Source organism: Anser anser, assembly GCF_964211835.1.
Source record: "Anser anser genome assembly, chromosome: 7".
In the NCBI taxonomy this organism is placed as follows: Eukaryota; Metazoa; Chordata; class Aves; order Anseriformes; family Anatidae; genus Anser; species Anser anser.
The window spans coordinates 23,597,479-23,610,479 of NC_139727.1; the positions used below are offsets into that span (position 1 = coordinate 23,597,479).

Consider the following 13,001-nt stretch of genomic DNA (forward strand, 5'->3'; position numbering starts at 1 on the left):
ATTTTTGTTTTCATCCTTATATAGCTCGTGTTTCTACTAACTCATTAAACAGAAAACACAAGTCCTTTACCTGAGTGCTGACCCTCATAACATCCTGGAATAGCAGAGAGGTTTTGGAGTCCCGTGGAAAACTGTCTTCTCCAGCAACCCTCTAGCAGAAACTCCCATTTGAAATCTAGTTGATCCTGCAAGGGATTCCCTGGATCTGTCTAGAGCTGGATAGAAAGATCTATCTAGAGTTAGAAGGAAGAATCGTACAAAAATATTTGCTCTTACAAGAGTTTATTTAATATCTGCTCCAAGAACCTAGATGACCTATACTTTAAATAATAAGGTTAGTACAAAAATGTTTGGAACGTGCCAACAGTCAGAAGATGGACAAGATCTGAAACCCAGCAGTTACGCAGTCACAGTAAATAACAGGTGCTATTGCAGAGTTTACAGTTTGAAGATGAGGAGTAACAGGGAAGTGAGGTAAATAAACTATTGAGTTTAAGACAGGAAAAGTAGTAACAAAAATAAATAGCATCCTTTATCCTGAACTCTAATGAATACAGAGTGCAGCAAGTTCCTTAGAACTGACCTTTTCCAGGTCTGTCTCGTGATTACTTTATTCATACATATATATATATACTTGTAAGACAGTAGTAGTACTGGCTTCAACTTCTATGCATATACTTCTATTTTAATATCAATTTCAATGTATTTAAGACATAAGTGGAATCAGAAAAGTCACAGAAAAAGAAAAATTTCTGAAAACATTTTAATCTGCTCTGATTACATTATATCCCCTTACGTATCCCATCCCACCCCACCCCGTCAAAAAAAAGTTTTGAAGAGCAAGTGTATTAAGCCAGCTTAATTACCCTTTAGACCTTGCTGGAAATCAAAACAACAAAAATAGGCTATACTCATCCTGAGGACATGTAGTAGAAAAGTCACGTGTTCAATCTAATATCAGAACTTAGCTATGCTCTAAAAGAACAGGTTTTGTTTCTTTAAAGAAATCACCTGGAATTGCTGTATAAAGCATTGTACCTCTGGGCCATACAATGAGAGAACTTCTTCTAGCATGACAGCTGTGAATTAAGTGATGTGGAGAGAGAATATTTCTGGATAGAGCAGATGCAAAGCAGAATGCACATGCTCATCCTGGTATCAAACAGACACTATGCTCCTTTGGTGCTGCCCAGAGCTTGAAAAATCAAGACTAGTTTTGCTTGCAGACTAAAATGCTGAGGCTAAACATCAACAAGGTGCTGCCTGATAGTCAAGCGTTTTCTAGCACTGATACCATTGAGCAAGTGGTACTTAGTACTTTTTCTATTAAGCCCAGTATAGTGTGGTAACAAATTTACGCCACAAGATGGAGCTTCACACCACCTGTAATGGTATCTCCAAAAATGCGTCTTTTTAAAATAGGAGCAGCAATCTCATTTGCATATTTAAAATTTATTCCAAAAAATACATAGTATCCAATTAATCAGTCATGATGAAGGATTTATGGAATGAAATTATAAGAATGTATTTTCCTGAATACATTCACAGTAATACGCTAAAAAGACACATAAAGATAAAGCAATTTAAAAGCATTTGCGGTGAACAATGGATGGGCCAGCTTCATCATATTCCTGTTTGCTGATCCACATCTGCTGGAAAGTAGAGAGGGAGGCAAGAATAGAGCCTCCAATCCAGACGGAGTACTTACGTTCAGGAGGAGCAATGATCTGTTTAAGAAATAAAAGCATTAAACACAACTTCCAACTGTGAATTTGTTATGTAATTTGTTAAGTACTAAAGCAGTGATATTTGATATTAATGAAAACACTGTATATGTATACGTTAGTGTCATCCCTTGCTATCCCAGTTAGCCATTGCAGCAAGCCATAAAGACAACAAGTTGTTATAGAAATCTGGTAGCCGAGGAGGGCTTGGGAGAATGAGTGACCTATAGAGCACTCTTATTGGTAAACCTGACAAAATGTTTGCAAAGCAAGGAAAGGGAGATTTGAAGCAGCAGAAAGAAGATTGGCTTGTAAGAATCTCTTTCTTTTCTGAATTGTAGGCTGAGGGCAGAGCCAGTATTTCTCCTTCTTTCCCCTTTCTCTTAACCAAAAAGGGCTGAAGAAATTTGATACAGCCCCAGGAAAATTTATAATTTATGCTGTTAGGGCAGTTTGCAGAACTCAGCATGAGAAAGAAAGTCAGAGGAGAGATTTTCTTCCAGCAACCAGGGTGATTCTTATAGTTACCAAGCAATGATTATTTACTATAACATTCAGACTTGACTGAAAAAGAATTTTGTAAAGTGTTGGTGTTTTTCATTAGATTTTTGAGGATGTTGCACATGCCAGCTAAAGTAGTCTACAAGTAATAGTGCCATACCTTGATCTTCATGGTGCTGGGAGCCAGAGCAGTTATTTCCTTTTGCATCCTGTCTGCAATGCCTGGGTACATTGTAGTGCCTCCAGACAGCACGTTGTTGGCATAAAGATCCTTTCTGATGTCTATGTCACACTTCATGATGCTGTTGTAAGTGGTTTCATGAATGCCAGCAGACTCCATGCCTAGGGAAGTTACAGCAGAACACTGAAGAAGCAACTCCGTACAGGGACTTTAAATTGTTAATACAGAACGGACAACATGAACTGCAGTGTCTCTTTGGAAGACACCAGTCTTCAGGGCTACAGAAACTGGAAAGTCTTTCTGCAGCTGTTTAAATTATTTACTTTGGAGTTCCTTGAGGGTACAGCCCTCCCCTGCTGACACACACAATGCCTCCTTAAAAAGAAAGTCGGGGGTGTGGAATAGTACAGTCTCCACTAGGCTTTTGCAGAAATCTCATAAGTCCTAAGAATTCCTTATATGGTCCTGGAATCATTTGTTTTCTTCTTCTTTTTTTTTTTCCTTTCTTAAACTGAGACAGCTCAGAGACAGAACAGTCAAAATATGTCCTAATACCTCTAAGTATGCAACTACTGTATCAGTTTCTGAGCTGAAATTTGCCAATTAGCAGAAACTACATTGGATTTTTATGTGACCTTGTTGCAAGCCTGCCTTCATGGCTGTTGATTTGCTCTGCAGATGTGGTGGATTCGGGATTTGGAGCAGTCTTTTGGAAAAATAAAAGTAGTGTTTTTTGTTGTTGGTGGTGGTTTTTTTAACCCCTCCCTGCAAGCACATTCAAACTACAACCCTCATGCTATTTAGAAAAATGTCTCTGCAGCCATACTTTTCATAGTAGCCAACTCCATAACATACAAAGTGGTGTGGGCCCAAAGCCAGGAATAAACATTCAGGGTTTATTTTGGGAAAGTATTTTGCTTTACTGTTTGACATGAAGTTCCTCCCACTGTATTAATAGTGCTGTTTTAAAGATTAGTTTATAATGGGCACTGGGACACACTTGTGTATACATCTAAGTGCGCTAGCAATGGGATACAATCAAAACAAAATAGGGACTTGATATTTATGTGCAGCTTACCAAGGCCAAACAATCACTCAACCTACCAATGAAAGATGGCTGGAAGAGGGTCTCCGGGCAGCGGAAGCGTTCGTTTCCGATGGTGATCACCTGACCATCAGGAAGTTCGTAGCTTTTTTCCAGAGAGGAGGAAGAGGCAGCAGTGGCCATCTCATTTTCAAAGTCCAGGGCCACATAACACAGCTTCTCCTTGATGTCACGGACAATTTCACGCTCCGCTGTTGAGATGATTGTGTTTAGAATGGCACTCAGGAAGGGCCCAGATGTGCCAACAGGTGGTTCCCTTTCATCCTCCAACACCCTCCCTATTTATTACTCTAACCCTCTGCCAGTCTTGCTCCCCTTTCCTGTTGGATTCTTTCTTAATCAACTGCAGAACCACTGCTATCCCTTCTAAGGCCACTAGAAGCATTGCACATTAAATAACTCCCCTCCTCATTTTAGCAGCACGTTCTTACCAGTGGTCACAAAGGAATAGCCACGTTCTGTCAGGATTTTCATGAGGTAGTCAGTCAGGTCACGGCCAGCCAGGTCCAGACGCATGATAGCATGCGGCAAAGCGTAGCCTTCATAAATGGGCACATTGTGGGTGACACCGTCCCCAGAGTCGAGCACAATCCCTTTGAGAAGACAACACGCACAGTTCATTCTCAGCTGCACACCAAAATGCTTATCTATTTCATATGCCTGTGCCACCGTTCCCAGAGGCCTACCTGTGGTACGTCCAGAAGCATACAGGGACAGAACAGCTTGAATAGCTACATACATGGCTGGCACGTTGAAAGTCTCAAACATAATCTGAAATGAAATTAAAATAATCAGCTTAACAGTAGGGACCTTAGCTTAGCAATACACTGAAAGAGAGGGAAAAGACAAGATTTTCGTATTTATTGATAGTTGGTAATAACAAGGAAAGAAAACACATCTAAATCCAAATGTATTTGTCCTATAAGACATTTCTCTGTATCTGGCCTATATCTATTATGTATGAATACAGATACATGCACATATTAAAGACCAATTTGTGATAGGCCTAGACAAAAAACTAAAAAAATAAAAAGATGAAGGTGACATAAGCTTGAACAGACCGAGGTTTTCATATTCAGAACTGATACGTTGACTTTTTAAAGTAAATGCAATAATATACAAATTTGACACATGGTCACACTGCACTTTCCATCTTCCATTACTAAGAGGTAAACACTACTGGAAAGTCAAGCTATTATGACTAACTGAAATGATGAATTTCACATCCTGCTGAATTCACAAACTTTGAATTATTCCATAGCTTCAGAGTGAGATTACCTGGGTCATTTTCTCTCGATTGGCTTTGGGATTCAATGGTGCTTCAGTCAGCAGAGTTGGGTGTTCTTCAGGTGCAACACGGAGTTCATTGTAGAAAGAATGGTGCCAGATCTGAGGACAATGGAAGAAGGCAAAGGAGAGAGACATACCATCAACCAGCAGCTCAGAATCACTTTCAGACAGGTATAATGCTCCAGCATTCTGCTTACAGCATTTCAGAGACAGATGAGTAACGTTTCACATGCAATTGTTCTTATTGCCTTCATAGATATTACCAAAGTAACTTGAAAAAGAAACACACAATCCTCAGGTTAAATATATCACTGCTAGTGGTATATGACTTCTTCTAAGAACACACTAGTTAATGAAAATAAATATATTCTTACAGTAGAAGGTACAGAGCTGAATAGGCTTTATTCCAGCTTGCTGTTAACAAGCTTTTCATTAAACCACACTTGATAGCATGACACTTTCATCTCTAAAATTTACTGAGTAATCTGTAAACGTTTCATTCAAGTGGTTTTTACCAGTGATACACATCATTTCAATGCTGAAATACCTTCTCCATGTCATCCCAGTTTGTAATGATGCCATGCTCTATGGGGTATTTCAAGGTCAGGATTCCTCTTTTGCTTTGGGCCTCGTCACCTACGTAGCTGTCTTTTTGACCCATACCAACCATCACACCCTATAAAATAACACAAATGGAGTTAGTCCCTCAAGGAGAAGTGTCACAAACACCTCTAGTAAGAACACTGGCTGATATAAATCCAGTTGTCAGTGATACTAGTAACAAAATACTTTAAGAATACTAATTATTGGAAAATTACTCATTGCTCTTTAATTTCCAAAATGAAATGTTTAGCTAGCTTAAACCTCTGGAGTTCATCTTTCCACTACAGTAAAAGCAAACAGCACTCAAGAACAATTTTTATACCATGTTAAATTATATACTCAAAAAAATAAGTACAATATTAAATTCATCAAGATGAAGTAGAACAATAGGCAATTTTTAATGTTCATTGTTTAGGAATGACCTGCCTGTTAAAGTATAATAAAGTGGAGTTAAAGCCGAAAGCGACATTGTGCCATCTAAGGGCCAAGATGCAGCAATACAAACTTCACATTTTCCAAAGCTTAAATTTATTATGATTATTTTTTACTTTTTTTTTTAGACTAAAATATTTCCATTAGAGATATAAACCATTGGAATCTACGAGTACAGTTTACACTTTCAGGTATTTTTGTGGATCCTGTAGAAGTGGTCCTTGGACCAGAAACTGGAAACTACTCTGGATATATAGTAGTATCTATGTATTAAGTTAGAAATACGGTCAAAAGAACCAATGAACCACCAACAAACAGTACATCCTAGGATGCTTTGACTACATAATACTCTTACCCAAACTTAGTCATTACATGCTCCAAACCTTGGCTTCTCTAACAGTTGCGTCTTGGAAACACTCAAATGTAAAACCTGAAGCTAAAGAAATTCAACCCTAGGCCCATTTATGCCTATAAAGCTAAATGAATAAAGTCAGGGAGGCTGATAGGAAGCTGACTGAAATCTTCTCCTTCCTCATTTAGCTCTCCATACATCATCTATCACCAGCTTTTAAGGCAGTCAAAAATTACAGATGCTTCTCTATTGGGCTTGTTTGCTTTTAAACTATCTTTACTCATCGAGTTCTTTGGGTGATCCAAAATCAAGGGACAGGAAGAAGAGAGCATAGAAGGAAGTGAAAAAAATTAAAAGGATTCCTCTAACAAGACTAGACGCTGCTTTGACTCAGGTGGCTGCACTGCTGGACTTCTGCCTGGGAGGGAGTACTGCGTTACACTGACCTCCCAGGGCTCTGTTTGCCCCAGACACAGAAAAAGGTGGCTCTGGGTAGAGAGCTGGGGATGGGGCAGCAAAACCTTCTACAATCCAAGTGTGGAATAACTAAAGCAGTTCATCACCTGGTGCCTGGGACGACCCACGATGGAGGGGAAAACTGCTCTCGGAGCATCATCCCCAGCAAAGCCGGCTTTACAGAGCCCTGACCCATTGTCACAAACAAGGGCAGTGCTGTCCTCTTCCTCACACATCTTCTATGTCAATGTCGTCAGGACCTCCAGACAGGAAACAGCCCTATAAAAACAGCACGAAAAGAATTAGGAAAAAAAAATAACAAACCTCAGAGAACCAGTCTTGAAGACAGAACTGTATGAAAGAAACCATCACACAGAAATACTATATGCACCAGACAGTATTCAAGGGATTCCGGAGGAGAATTCCAGTCCTGCTGCATGGACAGATGGATCATTACAGCTCTGGGACAGCAAATGTTTATCTAAATTTGGTCAGAGAAATCCACTGCTGGGGGGTGAGTGGGAGATAAAAAAGACTGCTGGACTGACAGCTGCAAAAACAAAGATCCCTTTGCATCAGAGTCAGCACAACATCCCCTGGTTTTCTATCGTCTTGACAAAACTGATGCATTTGGAAAGCTAACAGAGGTAAGAGCACTTTAGCCATCACCGTTCAGTCTTGGAGTTCCCAAAGACTTAGCACTTTACCTGCTAGTCATGTACCAGTGGTACATGATGCAGACATTATACAGTGATACAGACACTAACCCACTGGGTTCTAGTTACTCAGACAAAAAAAAAAAATAATCCCAACTTTAAAATGAAGTCAGGGACAGTGTGTGTTTTGAAAACTGACCATAGCATATGTTCTATCATAATTTCAAGCCAGCTAATAACATGCATTTGTAGAGTGACAGAGTAATTTATACTGGCTCCCTGTTTCAGTAAAACAGAAATTGTTTTCCTCCTCAGGCAACAGAATGATAACATGGGTAATAAAAATGCCTTGAAGGGTTTGTATTGAAGTCAGTTATAGAAACAAGCCCTGAATACCAGCACTCGCAAGAACTATTTGCCCACAATTTATTGTGTGGTAGGGAATCATCTGACTACCTGGGAGTCCGGGCTTCCATGCAGAATTCAACAAATTGCAATGTGTTAAGTGCTAAAGGAGACAGCTGTCATCCACCAACCCAGCTGGCTCCTCACACAGTCCCTAAAACCTTCTGCCACGGGAATACTGGAAGTGGAGGACAAAGTGGCAACAGGGTCAGCGAGAGCCATGGCTGATGAGCAAGGGCGTGCACAACACCGCTCAGCCTGTACCCCAGGTGGAACACGCAGGGACAGCCTCTGCCCGTCCTTCACTTCAGATCCTCTGCCCCGTTCCAGCCACGAGACATGGCTGTAGTGCTGCTTCTGTAGGATGCATGGGTGTAGAAGAAGAAAAGGACAGGGAAATCCCAACTTGACGTGCTCCAGACATTTTATCATTATTCCCAAGAAAGAAAAGTAGGTTGCATTTTTTGCATTTATTAAATTTACTCTTGGGAAAACAGGCTCTTTATATTGAAGCGTTTACTCAATGGGGCACAATTGTTATCTAACGTGAATGAACAGAGTGGTTTAGACAAACCATTTCCTAATTAGGAAGCAGGCTTTTCAACCGTCTGTTTTTGGAACAGAGCTAGAGGTCAGGGGGTTTGCTCAAACCAATGCAGGGAATGCAATGCCAAAAATCACTTGGGGGAGGGGAAAGAAGGGGGCAGGAAAGGCTACATTTCTGAGCTCAGTGGACTCTAAATGAAAACCATATTTAGTAATAAAGCACAAAAAGTTGAAAAATCAAAGCTGAATCATTCAGCCAGGATTCTCTGCTGCCAAGCAGTGCGTTACAGCTCAGGATTGCCGTGGCATGCAGTAGTAAAACCCTACAGCAGCAAATGTCACTCAGCACCGTGACATAAAGCATGGGAATAAAGGAAAATACTCTCCTGAGCAATTAACACAGTATTTAGCCTCTTACTTCTACCTGCTTTACATCTAAAGATAACCAATCACTTCACCAGTCTCCACAGCATGCTATTAACAGAGCTCCAGCCTCACAAGGAACACTGTGTGTAACCTGTTCCTTCATGTTTGGCATTTAGCAGAGCATTAGTTTCACATACAAAGAGACAGGGACATACACACACATGCATCCTCATTGCATCCTTTTAGATACTGATATTTTGCATGCTTCCAACTCTTCTTACAGTCTCAGCTCTCCAAACCACTTGTATCACCCTAAGCTGAATTAAGAGCACTGAGGCAAACCTGCTGAGAAACCCTACTACACAGTGGGCAAATTCACCCCCTCAGGAACTCTGTTGTGTCCAACACTAACAGCCCAGGGGCACAGGTTCACTGAAATACAAACACAACTGTCATTCCAGCTGCACCACTACACAGCCTGTGCCTTTATACAGTTTCTGGAGCATTAGTGGAATCAGCAAAATCATCAGGTTTACTTCCCTTTCAGAAGTGCCATAAAATGAAGACAACTCAGTGTAGATACTACAAGCATTTTATCAATTCAGTTCTACTAAGTAACGCGTAAGCAAACTGCAGTACAGCAGTACATCCTCCTGAATCACTTCCATCTGACATTACTTAATTAAAGTCCTCCACAAAACCGTAAATCACACTATTGGTTCAGTGCCACTTACCCTGACAGTGCTTGGCTGGGGATAGCGGCCCTGGGATGGTGCTCTGTGTATCTGAAAGCACAGAGATTATATAGCCCCTTCAGCTCTTCTCCTCCCACCAGCCTCCCAAACAAGGAGCAGAGACAGACAGAGACAGAGCCGAAGTCTCTAACAAAACCATATAGGGACCTTATTACAAAAACCTCTAATCTGGGTGGCCACAGGCCCTGGGTCTCTTCCACTGCATTCCAATGTAGAGCTCATGAAACAGGAGGAGGCTTTCAGCTGTGTAAGATAAACACTTTAAAACTTCAGGAGAGTGGCTAACACAGTGAGACAAAGCGTGTCCATGACAGGCACCCTCTGGCAGGAAGAGCACGTGTTCAGACAAAAGAGGTCCAGGCCTCGACAGGAACATCCAAGAGGCAGAATAAAAATCTGGAAGAGCAGTCATTTATAACAGGGAAGGTGTTTATAAGAAGACACTTCGCTTTCATTAAAGATTTTGACAAAACCAATGAGAATATTTCCAGCAAGCTGCTGAATTTTGCTACAAATTCTCCTTAAAAGCTTAGCATTTTGCCTGCATGCTAAATGTTGCCCATACACTTAGAGGTACTGAAAACAAGTACCTGCTGTTGTGTAGGGTTCACAGCAGTCTTTGAAGGTTGTGTAAATGTTCTGTTGAAAGACTATGATCGGCTTGTGATGGGTGAGAATCAATTTTCTTTCTCTGTCAGCTTATCTTCAAAGTCCTAGGAACTGTGGGCCAACTTCATCCTGGTGTTACTCCAGTGATGGCCACAAGTCTGGACAGCTGCAAACTCACATCTCAAAATGCTTATAATGAAGCTGTTGAATTGTATAACCTCCAGCTAGCTTTGCCGCTGAACATATTTTTAGCGACTAAAGCAAGGGTTCTCACTGTACAAGTTATTTTCAGAGCACAACAGGATTTTTACAGCTGCAGCCAGCTGGTCTCTAGACAGGCTGACTTTCGTGGAGCAGCCCTTTCATAGTCAATAATATGCAGTCATTAAATTACAGAATTCAGCATCTCTAAACTCCATCACTAGACAATTACAAACACAACTGGTCTATGCACACGAGCCAAGAAAGACGTGAGAATCCAAGAGAGATCCTTGCTTTGTGAGTCTTGTTACAAAAGGGAGCAGCGTCATGTGTTTGCTTACAGAGTGCTGCCTAATTGAGTAGTCTTAATGCCAGAGATCCCCCCTACAACCACAGAGGGAGTTTGTCCGGTGCAGAAGTCTGAGGATTAGGCAACATGTAAAGATAGCAGTCAGGAAGAATTATGGATTGAAAACCAAAAGGAATTTAACTTTTAAGGAAAGGAACTTTTAAGGAATGTAATTGCTTTGAGGGTCAGAAACAGAAGCTAACAAGTGTTGGATCATGAGCCATGCAAAAGCTATTTGTAATTTCCACTTCTAGCATTTGGGCAAAAGATAAGAGATATTTGAAAAAATAACCAAAAAATAAAAAAGTCCCACAAACTACCAAGGTAAGCCATCCACAACAGAGGATATAAGCAGATACTTACTGGCACATCTCCAACTGACCCTCAAAGAACAGCTGAAAAGAAATACTTTCTTTTCAAACACTCAAAGACATAGCTGACAGAAATAATGTACCTTTCGTAGAACCATAAGAGGTCAGCAAAATCAGGTCAATGGAAAGGAGAATTTCACACAGCAAAACCCTTCACAGCAGCATCATGTCTGATTTTGATAAAAGCACCAATTACCCCCTAGACTGGAGAAAGCATAGTCCAAGGTTTTCAGAAGCATAAGCTATTGCTACTCCTTGGAAATATCTAGACTGGGACAAAGATCCAGAAGAACTGAAACTCATCACCTGAATGAAGAAAGGTTCATTCACCGAAAAAAATCTTACTGATGATGCTCTAGTGGATACAGCACTTATGAGATTTCAAAGCCAAGTAAACACCCCTTCAATAGGGCTGCCAAGCAATTCACACAGCACCCCAGCGTAGCTAGAAATACAGGCAACAGTTTTCTATGAGACCTCCATGGATATCATAGGGGGCAGTGTCTAGCAGATACCACAGACAGCTTCTTCTCTCTGTTAAACATCATAGTCCCAGAAACTTAGCTTGGTGCATACCCTGGTACTGGCAGTGGCAATGGCTGCAGTGAGGAGTGGTTATATGGGTGGGGAGCGCGCATCATTTTGAAATGCCTTGCATGTCATAGGCATCAAAGTTTGGGGAATCCCAGCTTTCAGGGTGTTTGTGAAGGACACAGCAGACACAGGTTCTCTCGGAAGAGGCAGTTGTTGATATGACAAGAAGGAAGACATGCAGGTGTTTGGAGGGATCTACCATACGCAGGATATCTGCTAGAGATAGGATTGTGCAGACTGGAAGGGGTAAGTAAGCCCAGAGACTGACTTAGCAGTAGTGGTGGGTACACAGGAACAGCACAGCAAAGCTCTGAAGATGCTGCACAGCCATGCCTTCAGCACACAATTGCGAGTCAGTGCTCAGCAGGCAGCTTGTCTCTAGGGTGTTACGCTATGGAAGGTCCCGGGGCAGGAAGGAAGGAAGGCAAACAGGTGAACTATGCAAGGAAATGAGGTCAGTCCATCTTGAAAGGCATTACAGAAAATAAGTATTTCTTTTGAGTGATTCCATTACTCAAGATACGATCATATAGATATTGCTAAATAAAAACACATGGGAAAAAATAACATTAGTAGTTTATATCTTTCTTCTCAGCAACATAGGTTACTGCAAGAGTGGTGAGATAAAGGGGAGGAATGTACATGGCATGAGACTGGGATAAGAACATAAAGAGAATGGAACAGAACAAGTCTTCTGACAACCAAACCTAAATGCTGAGGATCAAATCTCTGAACCTTTCTCTATGGCTACAGACACACACCAGCTTAGCCCAAAAATGCAACTATTTTCGTAAGACAAAAAACAAAATACCATTCTTGAAAGGAGCTTAATTTCCCCTCTGGAGGCCACTTCCTTCTGCCTACCTTTCAGTACTTACCCTGCTCATTTGTATGGAAACCACCACAGTGCCATTTGCCCAGGGTGTGTACACCCCAAGGTTGTAGCTCTTTCATTGCACCCATAGCCAAAACGTGTATGTTTTCTCTTTGAGTTCCCCCAAGATCTTGCCACTTATCCACTCAAATGTTTGCCCTTTTGCAGCCTACATCACATGAGCATGTCCAGCGTATGATCAGAGAAAGAAAAACGACTGGGAAAAGTAATTCTGCTTCTTTCTTTCATACACTTTCCCCTGTTCTCTTTACAGTGATACTAGCAAGTTCCCACGTACATTGGGAGCTTCCTCAGTGACTTCAAGCATCTTTCAAGGTACAATGGAAACTCAGAGCTACATGTTTCTTAAGTCAAGCTCTTCATTTTTCAGTAACTTATGCAAATTGTTGTATGAACAGAAAATGTACTTGAGACTCCATACCAGCAGGAGCTGTATAGCTACCACGCCTAGGAAACAGGCTACGGCTGTCCTGAAGAATGCAGGCTCTGAGGCCACGCACTAGCTTGTAGATGTCATACTTTTTTGGTAAAGGAGGACAGAAGTTGCAGTCTTATCCCAACTGCTACAGAAAACTGGGAATAAAGTAACCCCTTTACTCATAACATTACA

The 13,001-nt window shown here is 41.1% G+C and overlaps 1 protein-coding gene across 1 annotated transcript; it reads right to left on the reverse strand.

The window, feature by feature from the left end:
• Positions 1-265: 265 nt before the first annotated feature.
• Positions 266-9,485, reverse strand: ACTA2 (actin alpha 2, smooth muscle). The gene is made up of 9 exons (XM_083845009.1): positions 9,352-9,485; positions 6,752-6,923; positions 5,349-5,477; positions 4,790-4,900; positions 4,198-4,282; positions 3,943-4,104; positions 3,511-3,702; positions 2,386-2,567; positions 266-1,727 (listed from the first exon to the last, which is right to left on the reverse strand). The coding sequence occupies exons 2-9, from the start codon at positions 6,878-6,880 to the stop codon at positions 1,584-1,586; spliced, it is 1,134 nt and encodes a 377-aa protein (XP_083701135.1). The 5' UTR covers positions 6,881-6,923; positions 9,352-9,485; the 3' UTR covers positions 266-1,583.
• Between the last annotated feature and the right edge of the window lie 3,516 nt (positions 9,486-13,001).